Source organism: Colletotrichum spaethianum (genome assembly GCF_022836535.1).
Source record: "Colletotrichum spaethianum MAFF 239500 DNA, contig07, whole genome shotgun sequence".
NCBI lineage: Eukaryota > Fungi > Ascomycota > Sordariomycetes > Glomerellales > Glomerellaceae > Colletotrichum > Colletotrichum spaethianum.
Genome location: NW_026054777.1, coordinates 434,062 through 455,651, shown reverse-complemented (window position 1 = coordinate 455,651; position 21,590 = coordinate 434,062). Strand labels below are relative to the sequence as shown.

The 21,590-nt window shown below is 49.1% G+C and overlaps 7 protein-coding genes across 7 annotated transcripts; 5 read left to right on the top strand and 2 right to left on the bottom strand.

Annotated features, from left to right (window-relative positions):
- Positions 1–347: 347 nt before the first annotated feature.
- ColSpa_03546 (mitochondrial distribution and morphology protein 35) lies at positions 348–915 on the top strand (the record flags this gene model as incomplete). Its single annotated transcript, XM_049269758.1, has 5 exons — positions 348–388; positions 443–480; positions 552–625; positions 705–795; positions 884–915. 5 exons carry the CDS (start codon positions 348–350, stop codon positions 913–915), a joined length of 276 nt encoding a protein of 91 aa, XP_049125715.1.
- Positions 916–2,292: 1,377 nt separating this feature from the next.
- On the top strand, positions 2,293–2,980 carry ColSpa_03545 (uncharacterized protein; the record flags this gene model as incomplete). The annotated part of the gene is made up of 3 exons (XM_049269757.1): positions 2,293–2,412; positions 2,489–2,581; positions 2,768–2,980. The coding sequence occupies 3 exons, from the start codon at positions 2,293–2,295 to the stop codon at positions 2,978–2,980; spliced, it is 426 nt and encodes a 141-aa protein (XP_049125714.1).
- Positions 2,981–3,062: 82 nt separating this feature from the next.
- ColSpa_03544 (N-acetylglucosaminyl-phosphatidylinositol biosynthetic protein gpi1) lies at positions 3,063–5,096 on the top strand (the record flags this gene model as incomplete). Its single annotated transcript, XM_049269756.1, has 4 exons — positions 3,063–4,080; positions 4,142–4,591; positions 4,645–4,733; positions 4,788–5,096. The coding sequence occupies 4 exons, from the start codon at positions 3,063–3,065 to the stop codon at positions 5,094–5,096; spliced, it is 1,866 nt and encodes a 621-aa protein (XP_049125713.1).
- A 2,424-nt stretch (positions 5,097–7,520) lies between these two features.
- On the top strand, positions 7,521–7,888 carry ColSpa_03543 (uncharacterized protein; the record flags this gene model as incomplete). The annotated part of the gene is made up of 2 exons (XM_049269755.1): positions 7,521–7,731; positions 7,821–7,888. 2 exons carry the CDS (start codon positions 7,521–7,523, stop codon positions 7,886–7,888), a joined length of 279 nt encoding a protein of 92 aa, XP_049125712.1.
- A 950-nt stretch (positions 7,889–8,838) lies between these two features.
- ColSpa_03542 (uncharacterized protein) lies at positions 8,839–9,346 on the bottom strand (the record flags this gene model as incomplete). Its single annotated transcript, XM_049269754.1, has 2 exons — positions 8,839–8,859; positions 9,098–9,346. The coding sequence occupies 2 exons, from the start codon at positions 9,344–9,346 to the stop codon at positions 8,839–8,841; spliced, it is 270 nt and encodes an 89-aa protein (XP_049125711.1).
- A 3,402-nt stretch (positions 9,347–12,748) lies between these two features.
- On the top strand, positions 12,749–13,458 carry ColSpa_03541 (NAD-dependent epimerase/dehydratase terH; the record flags this gene model as incomplete). Its single annotated transcript, XM_049269753.1, has 2 exons — positions 12,749–13,001; positions 13,070–13,458. The coding sequence occupies 2 exons, from the start codon at positions 12,749–12,751 to the stop codon at positions 13,456–13,458; spliced, it is 642 nt and encodes a 213-aa protein (XP_049125710.1).
- A 5,515-nt stretch (positions 13,459–18,973) lies between these two features.
- On the bottom strand, positions 18,974–19,422 carry ColSpa_03540 (uncharacterized protein; the record flags this gene model as incomplete). The annotated part of the gene is made up of 2 exons (XM_049269752.1): positions 18,974–19,099; positions 19,192–19,422. 2 exons carry the CDS (start codon positions 19,420–19,422, stop codon positions 18,974–18,976), a joined length of 357 nt encoding a protein of 118 aa, XP_049125709.1.
- Positions 19,423–21,590: the final 2,168 nt, after the last annotated feature.

Genomic DNA, 21,590 nt, shown 5'->3' with positions numbered 1-21,590 from the left:
GATAAGAGACCCTGACGCTGCTGGTTATTCGGGCTGGATGAACTGAGGTAGTTTGAGGCTGGAATAAGCTTGAATATGAATGACTTTATAGATGTTTTGAATCTACGGCCATCGACTGTTGACTCGAAGTTCGATTGACTGTTTTGTGACAGCGGAAAGGTAAGGGTGTGAAGTTTGTTGAAAAGGGCGGGATATTTGGGCGAGACGTCGTCCACTTACAGCGGATGAAGCCGCGGATCTTAGGCACATAGGCCCCCCTGTGACGATTTTGCCCCCATTTCTGGTCGCAACTTGCAACTTCACCTCACAGCTTTCCGCAACTTCCGTCAGCAACAGAGCCCATCACCATGTCTGCCTCTTTAGCGCCCGAATGCAATGAAGTCAAAGAGTGAGTGAAGGCGATGTTGGGTATTGGTGGGACTATTCTGACCGTAAAAACCAGACGCTACGATACATGCTTCTTGAAATGGTACAGCGAAAGTAAGTGGTCCACGTTTCCTTTGCCTCCCATCATGACATCAAGGTTGGAGGAGGCGTCTAACATGCACAAGAGTACCTTCGAGGGACTGGCACGGATAACAACGAGTGCGCCGATCTCTTCAAAAACTACCAAAAGTGTTTGACGGTGAGTGTGAAGGGCGTCAAGAGGCTGCGTGCAGTGGCTGGGAGGCGACTCCTGGAACCGACTGACATCTATCTACTAGGTCGCACTCAAGGAACGCGGCATAGACAAGCTGCTGGACGAGGCGCGAGAAGACCAAAAGGACAACGATGCGACGTACATGGGACGCAAATGTGAGTGCTCACCTTGAGTTGCGCTTGTGCAACGTGTGGACAGGATAGAGTCTGACCATGCTTGCAGGAAGTATTTGAATTACAGTAGCACTATCACATCTCGCGGCTAGTCGGCGTTGATTTCCAGGGTTGCATTTGTTGGGCGTAATGTGGCAGTGTAGAGACCGCAATCTCAGAATATGACCCCATTATCAGCTCTGATCCATGACGCGTGCACAAGCGGATAGAAGTCAGCCAGACTCAAGGGGACCACAAAGGCATGTGCAGCTGCCAACCTTGAATTCCTCCGAGAAGAAACTCAGGGATACGACGTTTTTGAGAGAGGAGAGAAGGGGAAGAAGTAGAAACGCAGTCTTTTGTGATGGAGATGCAGTTGGTTGCAAGATGCAACATAAGGAGTAGGGAGAAAACATTGAGATCACCATTTGGTCTCCATCGGCTTGACGCGCCGCACCGTGCTGTAAAGGAGAGAAGCCCGTTCATCCACAAGCTGTTCATGTATCAGCCGTTCATGCATAATACTAAGGTGCAAAGTATCCAGACCACGTGATTATATAGTTTACATACGTGGGTTTTTCATCCATCTCTCGTCTCCGCCTTCTGTCATCTCTCATCCAGAAGGAAGCGCACCCTGACCTGAAATGGAAAGCCCCATCCCATCCCAAATGGCGTCAAAAGCAAAAAGCAAAAGCATGGGCCGCAGTTGGGCCAATCCAGTCCCGAGAAGCCAAGCTCACTGTTGAACTTATTCCAGGTTCCAGACCACCCACATCCCCGTCAGAGAAATCGTTCTGTCCACATACCGTGTCCAGTTGCAAGTGGAGTGGGCCTCCGGCACCGCGCGCCCCCATCACCCAATACCGGCCACGAGCCTTGAACCGCCCCCCCTTCAGTGGATGCGACCCGCTAGCGAGAGATTTCGCTGGCTTGGTGGCTTGGCTTAGCGTAGCGGCACAAGTCAATCGCACTGGCGCCGTGCAGTGCTGCAGCAAACACACTGATGCGCAGAAACAGGGGACCTGCGCCCTCCTCCCCGATCATGACCCGGCCTCCAATCATTGATTACATTGCCAATTCCCAGATTTGCTGCGTCGCCTCCACGCACGAAGCTTGTCCCTTGCCGTGTCTTTGCTCTTCCTCCCCCCTCCAGCGACCGCACGCCCACCTCTGTCTACGTTCCTTCTCCTCCCCCAGACAACCGCGTGAGCGCAAAAGCAATACCACTGCACTGCCTCGACTCGACTCGACTCACTCGCACCAAGTGAGTCTTCGTCGTCCTCTTCCAGAACTCCGAAAGACACGTCAACTCAACCCTACGACCCCACGATCCTCCCAAGCTTCGACCCCCCTACTCTCCCCGCGCCTGTCCCGCAATCCCAACCGAGTCCGCAGTCAGCAACCGCAGTCCGACATCGATCCCCTCCTCCCGTCCCTTGAACGCACCACCAATCTTGGCGACAAGCCTCGGCATGCACCGTCCAAGGGAATAGCGATTCTATGCACCCCCTCTCTGTTCTCAGCCTTGGGATCTTCGTCGCCGGTTACATCACCGCCCGATGGGACCTGGTTACGCGCCTCTATGAGCTTGCCATATTCGCTTGGGACTACGGAGTTGTTGTACGTTTCTCCTTGACTCCGGCTGTCCTTGCTCGGCCCCTTTGCGCCAGCTGTCTCTAACCTCCGTTCCTCTCAGACACGCGCCGCCAAGGGCTTTGCGCTCCTGACCTTCGTCTACCTCCTCATCTTTATTCCCGTGGAACGTTTGGCCACGAAGGAGGCGAACCTGGTACGACGAAAACTCTCGATACCCCCGCTGAGACATGTCTTTTTCTTTCTTCCTTGCGCAGCTACTGGGATGAGCTTCTGGCTAATGACGGTATCCGCCATAGCACCCCCGACCCCCGGAGCTGGCGTCTCGGCCAGAGAACAGTTGCGACGGAGAGGGTCCTTCTAAGCGCCGCCTCCTACGCAGCGCTTGGCTGACATGCCAGAAAATGACGGTTTAATGAGGATATTCTGGCCGACGGACATCCAGCGCTCCGACCTGCCTGGCGTCGTTGTGGGATGGAGGAACTCGAGCCTGGATGTCTTCGTCGTGGCCATACTCGACGACGTTGATGTCAGCATACCCTCTACAGCGGCAACCCTCGCAGCAATTGACGAGTTCACAGGCCGGTCATGTTGAATTCGCCCTCAAAATCGGCACCCTCTTTCGAAACTCCCCTCACCCTGTAAACAGCATTTACGAACGATGTGGCCACGGAGCGATGCATGTTTTGGGCCTCACAAACCCTAGCGACGCCGTGGTGCTCGATCCCTCCTTGTTCGTCGCGACGACCCCGACCGGCATAAAAGCTCCTCGAATCACCTGCGCCAAAGCCCTGAGCATACAAATCATCCTCTACGACCGACCTCGCCCTGGCAGAATGCAGTACATCTCGCTGAACCCCATCTCGCTTGCCCTCGGAAACAAGGAGGCTCCGGGCTTGCCGCCGACGGAACACATGGCCGAGGAGGAGAAGCAGGAGTTGAAGCTAAAGGAGCAGAAGAGGAAGTTGGTGGAAAAGCTGAAGCTGCACACCATAATCAAGCGGAACCCGTCGCCGAAGGAGAAGGCCTTGCCGAAAATTGTGAACCAAATCAACTGGTCTTGGGAGCTTGAACAGCTTCTGCAAAAGAACATTTCGCGGATCGGAACCAGGCCCAAGCGAACACTGAGCGTTTCGGAGCGGGTAGTGGAGAACGTGACGACAGTGCGGAATTTCGTATGGGACCTCCTGATCCTCTACGTGCTCCCGCTGATTCAGTGGGGGTTCGTGTATATGCTCATGGGCCACAGAGCGGTAGCCGAATTTCTCCTTCAGATTCTGGAGTTCCGACTGAAGGATAACTACCTAGCCTTGAAGGACATTTCGGCGACGGCGCAGCAGGTGGAAATTCGGCTTCAGCAATTTTGCTACTGGCCCATGCAGTACACAACCTTGCGACAGCGTAAGAACGACTGGGAGAGTGTCACAACCAGCCACCCTGACTATATCCGTTTCTATAACAGCTTGTGGCTCGTCGCCAACGATGTTATCATCGGCATCGCGCTAGGCTCCTACATTATTGACAATGCGGAATGGGCCGCCACTGCAATCAGTGAGCTGTTGAAGGTGTACACGGTCGAGGCGCTGCAACGAAGCATTTCCTGGTTGATGGGCTGGCCGGCGGGCTTGAAATTGAACGAAGAGTTGGCCTTGTTTCTTGGAGACCTTTTCCTATGGGTCATCGATTATTGGTCAAGTGAGTTACCAAGGTCCAAACCGAGTGAAACCATCGCTGACACCAGCAGACTGCATCACAGCTCTTCAGCCAGTGTTACCCCATATCATCTGGTTCATCGGGTTCTCCAGCTTCGCCGGCGCGAGCATGCCCATCGCTATGTTCTCCGACCTGTTGTCCGGCCTGACCGTTCACATCTACTCTTTTTACCTCGCGTCTGCTCGAATCTATCACTGGCAACTGACCATCCTCATCTCGCTCTTCCATCTCTTCCGCGGAAAGAAGCACAATGTTCTCCGCAACCGTATCGATTCGTGCGACTACGACCTGGACCAGCTTCTTGTTGGCACCATCCTCTTCACCCTGCTCTTCTTTCTTCTCCCGACGGTGGTTGTGTTCTATCTCAATTTTGCTGTTGCGCGGATGGTCATCATCTCGCTCAAGGCTGTTTTCGATACGCTTCTCTCTTGTCTAAACCACTTTCCCCTTTTTGCGCTGATGTTACGGGTCAAGGACCCGAGACGACTTCCTGGTGAGATAAAAGTCTATTTCCTCTCAGAGTGTCTTGTGACTAACTTATAACAGGCGGCATTCGTTTTGAGCTTCGAGATACCCATGATTGTAGACTTAGTAATACTTCCAACGAACCACCCACCTCTGTCATCTACCTCAAAGTAAGCCCCCCCAGCCCCGTGAAGTCACACAGGTCCCAATGCTAACGACCGCAGTCCATACCTCTTACCTTCCGCGCCATGTTCCACCAGTATTTCCAGATGGGGAACCGCATTCGCAAGCACTATCTCTCACCCCGGGTGCTCCTTTGCCTGCTGACGGGCCAGTTCGTCCCACCCCTCAACCGCAAGAATCTGTACAGCCTGCAGTACGGCATGCTGCCCGCGCGTCGCGCGAGCTTCCGCCAGATGTGGGACGCCATAACGACGACGCAGCCCTTAAGCAAGCCTGTGCCGTTTGTGGTGAACGGGAGGAGGTATCCCTCTGGGCTAGGTGGTGGTGGGAGAACGAGATATCATCATTAGATAATGAATTCAACGTGTTTCTTTCGTATGCTGCGCTTTCTTTTCCTCGTGACGTGAGGTTCCTTTTTGACGGACCATTACACGCTGACCCTACTGATATGTAATTTTCTCAGTACAGGAGACAGCCAGTCCTCGCTCAGCCTGGACTCGGTCGATACTTGAATAGTTCCCGAACCCAACATGAAACTCAGTCGCTCATGGTCATCCAACGCTTCGTCGGCGTGGCCGAGGTTCTCGGTCCCCTCGTCTCTGAGATTTTTCGACACTAACCCCTTCTGTCGTCCGGGCTTCTCGGTAACATCGTGGGTGGGTGTGGTCGTTCCAGAGGACCGAAGAGGAGACAGCTGCAGGTCGTGACGTGGGCTTATTTCAGCCCGAGGGTGAGGAAGGCGGCGCCGTAGAGGTTGGTGAAGTCGCAGTGGATTAAGAGGAGGGAAGTATCTGACGTGCAGTACACGATGGGGATGGGGTTGGGAAGGATAGGGGTGGAGGGGTTAGAAGGGGTGCGAGGATGGAGTGGTTTCTAGGGACCAAGGGTTGAATTCAGAGGAGTGAGTGGACAAGGAGACAACATTCTGAGAGTGGTGGGCGTCCTGGGTCCAGAATGTTCACTGCTAAGGATTGCATGGTTATCAAGGCGTTGGAATCGATCTGGACAAACGCCAGAGGTTGCTGACAGAGAGGTGTAAGTGAATACATGTTAAGTTGAAGATGTTCCTCACCCTATACCTCGAGAGACAGAATCAGCTGCGGAGTCAATGGTTTTGATGAGATCTGTTTCAGGAGTAAGAGGCTACCAGGAGAGAGATGATGGGAAACAGGAGGAGAAGAAAGCCGGGGAATACGAACTAGTGTGATAGTCCCTACGAGTAGATACTTTGACCATAGCAAGGGTTGTCCATTGCTGCATGTGCCTGACATCATGCTTAAAGACCAACAGGATATAATGAAAGCAACAAACATTAATATGTTACCCCCAATTGGCAATTAGGGCAGTCAAGACATGAGCACCTTTCCAAATGATTGCTCCCTAGTAAGGAGTCACGCCTAAAGCAAACGGCCAATTCATGTCGAAAGGACCAAAAGACTTACTGAGAAGCAAGAGGGACTTGGGCACCAAGACATGAGTATGCCCATGGAAAGACTTCGCAGAACTAGCCTAATGCCCTGGTCCAAGAAGTGATTGCACTCCGAGGTGCCTCTTACATCGAAAGCTCGCATTGAAGAGCTTGGAGCACCCTGTGATATGCTGGCCTGACCAGAAGTAGCAAATGGGCCAGGCAGGGCCAAGCTGGCTATTTACAGGCTGAACACATCACTTTGTTCTAAAAGGAAGTGTTGAGAGGCCCAAGAAGACTCGTATCGTAGCAGTGCAAGCTTACACGTCCCGTACCACGCCGGGCAAATCCGCCGCTCGGCTGACGGGAAGACGAGAGAGGGCCCAATCTACCGCGGATTCATTGCAAGAGGATACAACAAACTTCTTGCAACGGGAAAAAGGAGATCACTCGGTTCCCACCAATTTTTATTGTAGGCGATCGACGCCGCACAAAACAGCAAAATCGGGCGTCGTAGAGGGTTCTAAAAGGGCCATTGGATCGTCCTGGAGACCACGAAACGGGGAAGACGAGGTATTGCAGAAGCTAGCACCAGGCGTGGAGGAAGACGGGGGATGGTGTATCATAGCAGCAAGCCAAGGCGTTACAAATAGAAAGGTGAGATTTTGTCGACTACGGTGTTCGCCAAGCTCGTCCCGTCAACCAATCTTAGCACCTAGGCTGTCGGTGTATCGAGGCTGAAAGTCTATTTATTTCTCCCTGCGTGCTGATCGACTTGCATCACTCCCGTTTCTGTCGTTAACACGCATATGGCAATGGCTGAGATACTCAGCACGGCTTTAGTCTAACGGCCTCCCTTAATAAAAGAAAGATAAATTGCTAGAATGTAAATACTACGTGGTTTCAAGCTATTCATTTAAAGGATCGAGATTTTAAAGGATTACTGTAGCCTGCGAACTACGACAAGGTTGGATAACCTGCAAGTTATGTTACTGCGATACACAGCAGCAGTAGCAGAATCTTGAGATGCATGATATGCAGGATAGGAGAGACAAGAATCAAAACGTATTATCGTGACTAAATACATGATCAAGAGCTCTACTTTCGAAGTAGCCCTCATTGAAGACCCTCGCCGGACGGCTACAACAGTAGCATGACACTAGCTTCAAGAGGCTTGTATCTCCATCAGAAATACACTATAAGGCTTATGTGTCTTCATCTTATGTCCAGGACTTCTCTACTTCCAACCTCATCTTCAAAACTTGTTGGATCTCATCCTACAAGTTTCGCTTCAGCATCCAAACTCATTACACCATCACCTTCTGACGACCTCTAATTCCATCATTCCTCCCTAAGCTATACCAAAATGCTCTTTACCAACGTTGCCTCCACCGCTGTCGCCGCTTGCGCGCTCCTCGTCCCCTCCGTCCTGGTGGAGGTTAAGCTGCAATGGCACCCTACTGGAGACTGCAGTACCAACGGAGGGCCGCAGGGAACCTATGGCCCTGGCACATGCATCAGCCTCAGGTCGACCAGCAAGACGGTTAAAATTCTTTCTCACAAGGGTTTCTGTAACCGTAAGTGTTCGTCCATCTCCCCAATGACTGATGCGTTCCTGACTTGCCTTCTTTGAAGATTCTGCTGACGTGACCCGTGCGCGTAAAAGTGGTTACTTACACTGCCAATGGCTGCTGGACCTCGAGCGGCAGGAACTCTGCGAAAGTTGAGTGTTGAGGAAGAGGCCACTTGGAAACGTTCAGTTCTGGCCGATGAGATGTTAAACATCTTGCGAAGCAATGACGAAAGGCTATTGGCTTTTGCCTCTTCAAAGTTCATACATTCATTGAAGTTATTCATAATTACTTGAAATCAGCAACTCAAGCTGAAAAATGGCATACAATACTCTCGTTTCACACTTTCGTGAATCTATCGTGATAAGTCATACTTCTGATTAACGCAAGGAAACCAATGAAATCCTAATTTCACTCTTTCTTGCCAGTGTAAAGTCTTCAAGCATATATTCAAAGGCCGGCAAGTTACTGTATATCAGTGTCAAGTTACGTACGCGTTCCCACGCTATGTGTTTTGTGGAGCAGTTTAGATCCAGACCTACTTGTATATGGAATAACATAGTTTTCTATCCCCAGTCTAATCCGACTTAGTGGTAATCTAAATTGCTACTCATAGGCTGCAGTAGGACAAACAAACAGAAAGAATTGACAATATTAAGAACCTTATCGGACGCACAAATCTTCTTTCCCCTGTATAATTAGACGATTTCCCCCGGAATAGATATAAACCAAGGCCCTTTGTGACAAAATCTATTGGTTGAAGCCAACGTGCACAGAGAGTAACAAAAATGTTATTCAGGACTTTCCCCGATTCTTAGGCTGATTTTATCTTACATAAAGGTTACCACGTGTCGAGCGACAGAAAATCAAATGACTGAATAAAGGGACTATAGTATAACTCTGCATCGGATTGACAACTTGTACTGTTGATACTCCTTGGATGACTCTCGATCCCAGAGTTTTACCAGCTTCCAAGTCGGATTACGTGCAGATTTTCAAACTGAGGTTCAAGAATAACCTCCAAAAGTCTTCTAGGTGAGTGATTAGAACCGTCTGTTTTTCGGCATGTCAGCAGCCTGCCTGCTGCACACTGCTTATGACCCCAACTTTTGGCTAGTACTCATGGGCGCCTCCCTGTATCACGGCAAAATAGCTACAGGTCCTTGTGTCCAATTCACCTAAAGCTCACATACCAGAACATTAAGTTTAGTCTTGAGTCTCGCTGGTACTGGGGAGCTGAAAAACAAAATTTGATGATCGAGTGTCGCCTTTTGCAAAAATGGGTATCAAACTCCTACTGAGTGGTAATTCAGTTGCCTAAAATCGTGTTACTCTCGCGACTTATCAGCTTGTTTGAGGCCTGTTACCGTACCTTTTCGATTGCCGCAGAAACAAGACCGCGCTGTCGCATATCCATTGCAAGCTGCACGGCCATTGACCCTGTCACGGGATTGTTCAATGTCTTAGAAGCTAGACTGATAATACGAAGAATGAAGTCGAGATTGTCTTGCCGCAGGTAATCTTCCTCTGTGGAGTCCAAGTCGTTAAGAAACACCATGGATGTCGTATAGACGGCGAAGGTCAGGATTGGATTCTTGAGTTTCTCGCTGATATCAGACATCATTCGGAAAATCGTAAGTATCTCCTCCGCCGCGCAGGCCAATCGATCTTTGCTATGGCGCATCATGTGTTCTGATAGGCCAAGCGAGATTATCCTGGAGAGTGCCGCCCGGTGTAGACAGATGACTGATATATGAATAATGATATTGACGAGTATCGCGTTTCCGCATTGTATTTTCCTAGGTAGTTTCAGCTCGTCGGGCAGGCCTTGGAGTAGGAGAACTAGGTTGCTATCGATTTCTCGGTGTCGTCTCCAGTGTATACTAGCCCGGGGGTCTGTCGGGTCGCCCTGCGGTGGTGACTGTGTTGAGTGCTGGTACGCTCGCTGAAATAAGGATGCTGCCAGCACGCGGCCAGCCAACGAGGAGAAGTGTTGGCCATCTTGATGGAACGTACTTCCCAATGGGCTAGTAACCTCCTCGACGCCAGTATCAAAAGCTGCTTCTGAAGCAGGAAGGTGAGTCGAAATCTGCAAATAGACAAGTCAGTTACTTTGAGAGCCACTGACTGGTTTCGCGACTTATCTTACATCTTGTTCGTTGATAATAACTGGCCAGCCCGTAGCGCCGCTGACCAATCTATCAGAACAATAAATCACCCACCAAGTTCTGCGACGCTCTTCTGCTTCGGTCCAGTCTCTGGGCGGCGGCAGCAGGGGCATTGTATTGAAACTGCCTCCATCGACTTGATGAATACCTAGCATCTGGGCAACCCGTATAGCCCGGCAAAGACTCATGGATGACTGCGCGAAGAACAAGTACTGGGACTCGAAGTAGGCCATCAAGCACCAGCTCTGTGCATGCGCTAGCGTGGCAAAAGAATTCCCGGCTTCCTGCCAACCGTTAGAATTGACTTGTTGTGGAAAGAATAGAGCCAAGACTGCAGCGTACCCTCATCTCGTCGGCTTCCGCGTACGCTCTGGCACGCTGGTAAAACGGAATAGCGAGTTGGCGGTAAGAGTTGATGATCTCGGCACCCATAGCAATCACAATGTACCGAAGGCACATCGGAGGGCGCATGTGCGGTGGTAAACTCAACGACATCATGTACGTAGTGCGCTGAAGCATAGGCGCAGTATGGTGCCATTTATCAAAATACGAGTTTGTTCTAACCTTGTATGAGCGAACAAGGCTGAAAGAGCTGGAAAAAAAGACCACTTACAGGAACTGCATCAACTCTGGGGATGGCTGCTGCTCGAACATCCCCATTGGTATTAGTTCTGCAAAGGACGCATCGACACCCAGCGGATCAGGATCCGGAGCAGGCCCAGTCGATGCTGGAGCGAATGAGAAATTGCCAGACATTGTCTCATTATTTTGTCTGGTAGTTTGCGCATCCTGGGTCTCGTCATTTTTGGGAGATTTGTTTGCAGGTCTTGCCAAGCGTTCGAGTTCCTCTGGAGCACATTAGCAACTGTGTCACACAGTCCGCCAATGTTAGAAGATCCAAGGCAATAACCGAAGCCCATTGTCTCATCCTCGTAATTCCAGATTTGCTGGTCATGACGTACCCAATTTGGCCTCTAGCTCAAGAACTCGTTTCCTCCTGCCAACGTTCGCTCTTCTCGACTGTGGATAGTCGCAGTCGCCGCCGAGTCTGGCACAGCGGCCGCATTGCGGCCTAACGCGGTCGCATCTCAACTTCTTCACACGGCATTGACTGCACGAGAATTGAGTGGCGGAAGTGATATCTTCTTTTTGCGCGTGCATTCTCGATGAACGGATATCATTTTGGCTGTCCTAATAGTAAATGTGGTCATCATCAATTCGGATTTGCAGAGCCGAGAGCTCGTCGTTAACTACGCTTACATAATGAATGTGGCGCGAGTGATCTAGCGTATAATGGTGAACGCATAAAGTACGCAAAGGGTCTGCCTATTTGAGTGGGCTAGAATGTGAGTGGACAATCAGGTATGGCCGGCCTCCGATGAAGTGCGAGCCGGTCTTTTCCCAATGCAGACTCGTGCATCCCGGATCTTGGACCAATTGAACAGGGATGCGAGACCGAAATACCTCTCTGCCGAAATCTTGGTCTAAGCCGGAACCATAGCCCGGTGTCGTTCGCGTCAGTGGAGAAGTTGTAGAAATCCTCAGTACCGTCGAGTCCGTAACCTTAGTTTGCTACGCGTGTAAAACAGGGATATCCCAAAGCGTATACATATACATCGTACCTCTACTATCTTCTATGTTGTCCTTTTTACTCTTGTCTCCTGGCCCTACTGGTGCTGTTAATTCTCTGAATTCTGTCCCAATCTTCGAATGCTAAGCTGTTGGACGCACCAAGTGATGAGACAATAAGTCTTATAAGTTGTCTTAAAGGGTCGTAATGTACGGGATATGAAGCACGTCAAATTGTACCCCAATGTGTATGTGCTGACGCTAGATGAGGACGTGCGCAAACAAGCAAAGACTGCCTGTCTATATGTCATCTCCCAGTATAGTCTTATCCCACGTTTGAAGTCTCTAACAGTAGGGTCGGCAAGACGGAAAACAGATATGGAATTGCCCAGAGAACCCCCAAAAGCAAGGAAAATCTAGTTCTATTGATATCTTCAACACAATTATTCGCCTGTAGATAAAGGGTTCCGAGCTTCTTAAGTAACGTTACCAATGAGGGATGGGAAGTTGTATTCGTATACGGGTGTTCTGTCCCTTTCTAGCACGCATTTGGATTTTGATGCGAAATGGCACGCACCTCATCGCGATGAGGGATAGGGACAGTAGCGAAAACATCATGAAGAAAGGAAAATTACAATCACGGACACAGTACCGATGGCTTGGAACACGGGGTTTGCAGCGCGTATCGTTTCTGGTAAACGATCGGAAAATTTTGTTTCTGGTTTCGTTTGAGTACCTTGTCATTCGTTGCGGAACTCCAGCCCCTTGGAACCAGAATCGGGTGACGCGCTCCAGAGTGTTCGTAAAGGAATCTGAATCAGTGAAAGGGGGAGGAAATGCGCCTTGCCAATTAGGCTGCGAAAATACTGTTTTGCACATCAGAACCTCTCGTCAATGTTGACACTATATCGGGATATCGGAGCCTGTTCCGCGGTATTGGGCCTCCAAAATCAAGAGTCCCACTTGGCGTTCAACAACAATGGTTCTCCCGCAAGAGCTCTGTTTCAAGCCACTGCCAAAATGTCACAAGTGACAGACACGAAACCTCTATCTAAATAAAAAGGCGGGGTAGATATCATGGCAAAAGATGCATCGAGAAAACGACTAGGGCTTACACAATCGATACTGTTTCGCTCAAGGTTTCATTTTTTTTGGTTGGCAGTCCCCGCGCGCGACGCACTCAAGCAGCAATCGCAAATCAATAATAGCCCTCTATGCGGCTCTCAGCAACGGCGGCTCTGCACGCTTGCCATCATCATACAGCTCGCCTTGACCACCGACTTGCAATGACTCCGGAAAGACAATACGCAATTCCGAAAGGATCTACTATTCTTGTGACGGGTGCGAATGGCTTCATTGGCTCCCATGTTTGCAATGAGCTGCTTCAGCTAGGGTTCAACGTCCGCGGAACCGTCCGTGATGTGGATTCGTGCGCGTGGTTGCCAAAAGCCTTGATGAATCAGAAACCAAATGGAGAGTTCTTTTTGGCTTCGTTGCCTAACATGGAGAAAGAAGGGGCTTTCGACTCTATCGTTGAAGGTTGGTTATCAGACACGGACTACTGGTAAAGTCATCAAGTATCTCGGTTAGAGACTAACAAACATCAGGCGTGTCTGCAGTGGTTCATGTTGCCTCTCCAGTCTCTTTCAACCCAAACCCTGAATGCGTCATTCCTAGCAGTGTTGCTGTGGCTGTGAATGCGCTCAAAGCTGCCAACAAGTCACCGAGTGTGAAGCGTTTTGTCTTCACAAGCTCGTCTGTTGCAGCCGCCCTTCCCAAGCCGAACCAGAGTGGGATCGAGGTGACCGCTGACAGTTGGAATACTTATTCGGTTGAGATAGCTTGGAGGGAGGCGCCGTACCACCCTCAACGGGCATGGCATGTGTATGCAGCTAGCAAAGTTGCAGCAGAAACGGCTGTGTGGAAGTTTAACTATGAGAATATACGTCGCCGTTACGACTTGGTCGTCAACACAGGTCAGCTACTTCGATCGTAATATCTTATGATCAGGCTGGTAGCTAATTAAATTGGCAGTACTTCCGGGTACAAACTTTGGAAAGACACTCGATGCGATCAATCAAGGCCACCCTTCGACCTCATCGTTCATCGAGAGCTTATGGAATGGAACTCATCTAGATCGGCTTGCATCCATCCCGCCGCGTATGCTGCCTAATTCTTCTAGAGTCCCATCTAGGTTCCGCTGACATGAAGCTTAGAATACTTTGTGGATGTCCAAGACACTGCCAGACTCCACGTGGCTGGGGCCATACTCCCCAACGTCAAGAACGAACGGATCTTTGCGTGGGCCGAGCCCTTCAACTTCGATGCAGTCCTCGACATCTTGCGCAACCAGTTTCTTGAAAAGGATTTTGCGGATAATTTCCACCATTACCAGGAGCTTTCCACTGCACCTGAGCTTCGATCGCGGGCGGCAGAGCTGCTGAGGCAGCTGGGGAGAGATGGCTTTGTTTCTTTGAAGCAGAGCGTTCTTCTCAACGTTGAAGACCAGAAGATCACTCAGTCTTGAATTGCTTTCAGGCGATCAACAGTTATCGCTGACGACCGTCCAAAGTTAGATTGGAGTACAGCCTTCTTACACCTTTTCATCAAATCAATGAGCTGGCCACACAGCCTGCTCATATTTCTTTACATATATATATTTGATCTACACCTTTCATTGTCCTTGTCCAGCTTCAACACAAGGGCGGGTCATAGTGCCATTCCTTAAGTAGATCTTTTCAGGGGTGTCGACCTGGAACATGGATCCAGGAAAGAGGAACCAGAGCGAGCACCAGCCTTGTGTTTGACACGCTCAGACTACAAATATCACAAGCACAGAGCACAACGCGTGCAATCCAATCTCACTTGATCGACCAGCAAAATGCTAGACTCCTTGAGTGCTTCTGTATACCACATGAATGGATGTTGCTATTGACGCACCACCCACATGTGAACATTGAGATGAACTGTTGACCCACTTTGGCTATCACTGGCACCGCGCGCTGTTGCAGGTGCTACAAGTTGGCTGACTGGATGCAGTTGGCGGTCCCACCGGTACTTCTGTTCACCCCCAAAATGTTGATAACTGAGGCGCACCAGAACTATTCCGATTTTCTTGTTAGTGACAGATGCTACAAGAGATGGGCATTCAACCGGTATATTGTACGTCTAATGAGAGTATATTTCCACGCCGTAGACAGAGGAGTCTGCGGGCTCACGGGCCGATGTGCAGTTGCCTCCAGCCTCAATAGGGAAGCATGCGTCACCGTAGATGCACATCAACAGCCACTCATTCACGGTGTTCTTGACAGTGATGGTACAATCGTCCAGGATAATGGAACCGTAATATGAAGAGGCGGCGATGTAAGTGCTGCCGTCCTGGGTGAAGTATGTGGTGTCGACTCGTGACAGCCGGCGCAGGCATTATTGCGAGTGCACTCACCAGCTAGAGCAGCGGGAATTAGGGAGAGAAAGAAAAACAGCGAACTTCATTTTAGCAGCGATTGACGTTCTCGATAGAGAGAGAATAACAGTGTGTGTAAAGAGTGTATGAGAATGAAAGTGGCAATGCTGCTCTTGTGGAGGTGGAATAGGATGAACTGTGGGATGAACGGCTCATGTAACAGCAGAAGTCAGCGTCTTATACCATCATCTTAGAATGACATCAAACTCAAAAGTTGGCACTGCCTGGCGTAACCTTCCCATTTTTCGATGCCCTATATTATCTTCTCAATACAGCTTACTCTCATTTGCCATAACTGTGGACCAAGCGCATTGGGAACTCGATAAAGTGTAGACGAAGAGTCAAACAAGAGAATGGGCATACAGACCAGGGTTTCTGAGATAATTTTGCTGTAGAGTAGTAAAAGTGTGAGGATATTTGGAGGGCAAGATTTTGCTTCTCAAGGTAAGATTGATTAACTCAATTTAGCAGCATTGCCTTCAATTAGTAAGGCGTCCTGAGATATATCCAAGGGCGACAGAGCTGCTGGTAGACCAATGACTAGTCGTGCAAGAGAGCTTCGCTGCGCAGTGAGGAACGATAGATACTGAACCAGCACGAAAGCATTTATAGACTCATCACTCCGGGGAAATTGACGTCGAAAGCAATGACTCAATCCCACCATGGGGTCCTCTTTATACGGGAACACCGAGAATAACTCCGAGTTCTAAGCTTTTAAGGTAAATCATGAGCAATGTCTATGCTGACTATATTGAGCACTATTGTACAAAAAGTAGGAGACGACCTGCTTTTCGATGATTTTCTCGCGAATTCAATCTGCTTCAACCATTCCTCCATAGTCGTTACATCAGGATGAACTCTCTCAACTTCCACAGTATTGGTCTTGCATTCATATTACTTGAACCAATTTACCATGACACTGATCTCGGCAACCCCGGCCTCTGGAGCTTTGCCAAACAGCCCAAATCTTGTCGCAGCATGTGAATGACCGGTTTCTTGGTAAAATGACTCATTTGAGAGAATGTGACTTTGTCACCTGCCAAATCCAACTGTCTTTTTGCTCCGGATTTGTTACTTGCGGAACGCTTCAACGGCGAAGAGGCCAATGGCCCTGGTCGCAATCCATTGCAGAGGCTTCTCCTTCACAGCTACGAATCGTCGTGAAGAATATTTTACTGAGAAAGCCTGCTGCGAGATTGTCTATGAAGATGACCGGTCACATGGTTGTCCAGTCCATGGAACTCTTATTGTTCGCGGTGGAATTGCGAAGGTGATGCTCGATCTGATATTTGGCAATAAAATGCGGTACGTGGGTGGGATTGCTCTACGATCACTCGTCGCGGCCGCGCTCCACGCTGATTTAAACGAAATGATGAACCCCAAGTTTGATAGACTCACTAACAAGCGCCTTTCCTTGCCTAGTCTTGCTGTCTCTCACAGCTTGGACGGAGAACACGCCTCAGAGTGGGACGGTGCCAGCGGTAGTCTTAGCTGAAGCAAAAAACGCCGGGCCCGCGTTAAGGTCGCCTTCGACAATTTTGATGGACAGAGACTTGGCCGCTAAATGCTTTGCGGAGACTGATTCGATATTTCTAATAAATGCAAGCAGAAGAAAATCTGACGGTTCTAAGATAGAAGAGCTATCATGCCGGCGCTGTCTTGCTTTCCGGTTGTACTAGTGATGAGACGTGCCTGGGACAGGTTTACTGAGTCGTGGGAAAAAAAGATGAGTGTTTTTGTGATAATTCTTGGTTCGTGACAACGTGGAAAATGAGAACAGTTAGGGCTGACAGTACTGGTAAAAATAGACAAATGGTCAACTTTGGAAAGAAAAAGTTTCCTACTAATAGACAACCCTCCTTGTTGATCTCAGGCTGTCTACCATAGAATCCCCTATAGAAGAGTAAACTGAATTGACGAGGGATTTCTAGACCGATTGATGATATTGCCAGTTAGATTGTATGATTGCTCAGAACTCGTAAAACGATGGGTTGAGCTCCAGGTAGCTGCTCGGATATGTTTAAGGGCTGGCACTGATGTTCGGCAACGCCCTCGACGCCATTCTTGGCCTGTATTTGGCCAGTTTAGTCACCATACGGGCCCTTGGCTCGCCCTTCATTCCCGCTCGGGTCCATCTTTTGCTCAAGACACCAGGTTCATGCACAATAAATGAACCATCTTTTTTGTAATCTTTATTTAACCAATTCTAAGCCTTAGTCTTCTCTTCACTTTGGTCTTTGCAGCTGAGTAGGCCTGCTTCGGATTGCCGGAAATCCAAGAAGTTGACTGTCAAAACTAAGAACAAGGCCAATGTTGCAGACCTGTCGGAGAAGAAACTGCCACTCGGTAAAGAGAAGTGAGATAAGTAGACAACGATAACATATCGATTTTAAAGGGGAAGGTTAAATAGACATCTTCACGAGGCGATGTCGACTATCTCACCGACAGTCTTGGCTTGTCGCTTTGCTCTCTGCCCTACTGCCTATGGCAACATTCTGCAGAGCTCGCAATATTTATATCTCTCATAAGTTACATGATGCGTCCCAAATCTCATGCCCATCCTGCTTGAAGTGGCAAGATACATGGTCTCGATCCTGTGTTCAGACGTCCAAGAAAGGAGCCAGCCCGTCCACAGACTCAAAAGCCTGGGACCAACAGCTTCGGATTAGATCTGCAAGAGGTTTGCTAGTCAAGTCGGGGAACTCTTGGTTACTGTATATTTTCTGAACGTCTTCACGTTGAAATTCGTCAAATAGAGCTTTGCCCATCATAACATAGTATATCGTTGAACCTAAACTCAAGAGGTCGGTCTTGACTATTGGGGACCACTGCAAAGAGCGGCCCAGTGTGGGGGCTGCGTATCGAGTGCCAGGGCTGATCTCAGTGTAAGAACCGTCAACGGAGGATCCATAAAAGTCGATGATTTTGAGACGAAGACAATTATCCACGAGGAAATCGTACGGCCTAATATCGCAATGTGTAATAACCGAATTGTACAGAAATTGGATGCACTCAACAGCTTCAGTTGCCCATCTTTTTCTCTGTCCCAGAGGTTCGTCCGCGTGGGACTGGAGATAGTCTTTGAGCGTACCGTTGGGCATATCTTTCAAGGCCATGGTGTATTCGCCCGGATCCCAGGCCTTCTCTTTCACTAAAAAAAAATATAACTAAGACGATCGTCTATTTCGAATTCTGTAGCAATTTCGTGGCCTCGCTGGTGGACGTGATCACCGCCGGGCCAGGCTGTCTTAATGGTGGTACCATTGAGTAAGTGCTCAACATAGGATGTTGAGCCGATCGCAATAAACTCACCCCCTTGGTTCAAAGATGGAATTTCATCTTCGTGACCCTGTTGCGTACGGAAAGCCGAATTCGGTCTTGGGGGGTTATCGAACATTGCAGGACGTAGACTTTAGAGGTGATGGTTGAGCGTATACAGTAGCTCAGGTGGAGTAAGGGGATTAAAGTGATTAGACCGGTGTGATGTTGGTAGGATCACGTTTCAGTTGGAGGCGGTGAAGCAACATTACCCTGCAGAAGAAGGCGTTTACGGGGGGGGATTTGGTACGGTAACGGTAGGTGCCAGTGTCAGTCTGCCCTTCTCAGTCAACACGATACTTGCATGTGTTGTACCAACAGCTTGTTCAGATAAGAGTGGAGTGTCTATAAGGAACGGTCTGGAGAAAGGGAAAGCCGAGTATGTCAAAGACCATCTACGGAATACGACTTTTATAGGTCTCTATATATCTTATCTACTGATGTCCACTCACTGAAAGGTATTAGCTTCTGATGTCCGATCGAATCAACACTGACTTTCGTAGTTCCTGATGTCGGTAGTGCTAAGTAGCCGGATGTTAAGCCACTTACTTGAGTTGAGTCCATTTTACTTTGTTATGACATACACAGGAGATGACCTAGAGTACTGCTGTGTGACTACAGTTCTCAGCAACATCGTTGGACCTCGAACCAGATCCGGCACTGTATAAAGTATGTTTCATTTCATTGGTAATCACATTTTTTTTCATATCAATTGTTATAGTGTGTCTCCCTAATTTTCCGTGCATGAAGAAGGGTATCCACTCGAGTCAACAGCTCCTTGCGCGAAGCAAAAGTGGTAGGTATTTGTACCTTTGTCGAAAGCAAAACCGACCGTTCCTTTGCCAGATACGCCGGTCTATCGGGAAAAACGTCGTCAGCATATCGAACACGCAGTGCTTGAAATAAGGTACAGAATGATTTCTGAAAGGCAGGAGAACAGAAACTTACCGAGAATAGAGGGATGCCAGAGAGTGTTACACACTTGCCAGACGCAGTATTGGCGGCAGAGTCGTCTTCTTTGGTCCCCTTGGGACCCACGATAGCGTCCTGGGCTTCAGTCTTCGTGATGGTGGCGGAGCCGCTGCCAGTATTGCAAGTCAGACTGTTGGGGAACCCTTCGAAAGTTTGCGCGGAGGCGACAGCGCCGAGAGCGAGAAATAGAACGTTACGGGCAAACATGTTGGCTCAGTTCGAAGATGTGTGGTGAAGAGGTGCGATTGCGGGAGTGGTTTTGTGGTATCACAAAAGAGAATGCTGGATGTAAGAAAGTGGAAACTGTGAAGAAAGTGAAGGGTTTCAAGAACGAACGGTACAATTTAGATGCAAAGAGCTGCGGCTGATGAGATGAGAAAAGAGCCAGGACTGACGCGGAGACGAAGGAATTTATACTCGCAAGTTCTGAGTTGCTGGCTCCTCTTCCTGGTGTTGTATAGGCTTTTCAATGGGTCTGCGACAGCCCCTTGCGAGGCATGACGGGTCTGCGCGATGCATCAAAAGCCCGCTTGCAAATTCAATATCTACCAGGTACTGAGGCAATACAGCCGCGCGCAAGTAATGCTGGCGCCAAACTATGCGGCGCGTTGACTGCCGCACCTTATGCCAAAGGTTGTGGGGTTGATTGCGCGGGGAATATAGCCTGGTTAAGAGTGCTGGTCACTTACCCAGTGCATCAGAAAAGTGGAGGTAACCGCTGTCAGGTGGTGTGAACTTCGAGGTAATTTACACTTTGAGTTCGTAAGCGGCGTCACGTTAATGAGAATGGCTTGACCAGCCCGCCTTCGTTGCCGAAATAGCCCTTTCTGAAACGACTTTTCCAAGCGACGGACTTGGGTAAGGCAGGCCGCCGGTTATTGCCTTTTTTCAGGGTCTGAGTCAACAAGTGCAATAACTGCAATGGTTCATAAGAGGGAAATTCGGTATCTGCTTCAAATCTCTTCAACCGAATTATAGTTTGACTTTGCGTACACCACTTCATCACTGCCTGCAGCAGGAAGGAGCATCGCGCAGACAATAGTCGCGAATTCTTAAGCGTCAGCCTGGAACCGCAAGGTTAATCACGGCACACTTCGAAGCTTTTATGATATCGCGATTATGAATACCTCTGTTAGGAATGCTGAATCAGTACGATGCATCTGTAATTACGTTGTGAGTATTTATATAGCAACGATGACGATCCAGGATTTCGCTATATTACATCCCTTTTATAAACTTTGTCACAGTGGGCAAATATGGTCAAACCTGTCACAGTCCAGAGGGCCAATGCAACTGCCTCAATCGCGACCTCCTGACTCGACTCGTCAGGAATATTAAAGTGACAAAACCAAGTCTACTCAACCCGGCCATCGTATAAGAGATCGCCTAGAAGGACTTAAGGTAGACCAGCAAATCCTGAATCAGTATTGCAGCAGGAAGTTCCAGTGGTCTCATCTCTCCAATGAAGCTTGTGGTATTTGAAGCGTGGTTCAGAGGCGCTGAGGCCCCCGTTAACTCGACTGCATTCTCAGAGACTAGTGTCGAGAAAACTGTGTTGACAACTGGTGAATATATGACAAGCCAAAGAGAGCCCAAACATGCGAATGGTTAAGAGTTTCGCGGCTGCTGAGCCTTGGTCGTTGATGTGCTTGACATTCACTTTAACAGGTTGAAAAGTAAGATGTTAATGAAACACCCGGTCACCAGAGAACTAGAAGCTCGTAAAGGATCGATCGTTACTGGCCTCTCCTCCATAACCCAACCCAAATACTCATCCCGAATCACCATATCACCAAACACATCGGCACGAGCCTCTCGCCCGTAGAGGTGCTTGTATGTTATTGCTGCAAGCTTAGGACCAGCTGGCTGAGGATACTGTATAGGGTGGACATTGGTATTCCATGATATCGATGGGAACAGCTTTTGTATAGGTACCAATGGACATTCGATTTGGATTCGGAGGGGCCATTCGAAGGTTGGAGGGTGTAGATCGCAAGTGGGAGTCCTCATACACAGGGTCATGTGCAACTCGAGAGCGTTAATAAAATAAATCTAAGCGAGCCGTCAGTACGATGACCCGGTGGAAAGCGTTCGGAAGCCTGCCGACGAATTTGAAGTATACGAGTAAAAGGACTTACAGAATGTAAAAGCAGGCTGCTTGGAAATCAAGATTGCACTGGGTTGCTATTTAATCATGCATTGATAGGTCGTGGCTGTTGCCTAGAACGACCAAAACGGTGGCATCTAAGCATCCAGTTGATAAAGTAAGAACAGTCGCTAGTAGGAGACAACGCTAATTAGCTAGCCGCCTAACAAGAGGCTTTTGACCTGCCACCTATGTCCGTACTACAATGACGAATTTTTCGTCTAGATTA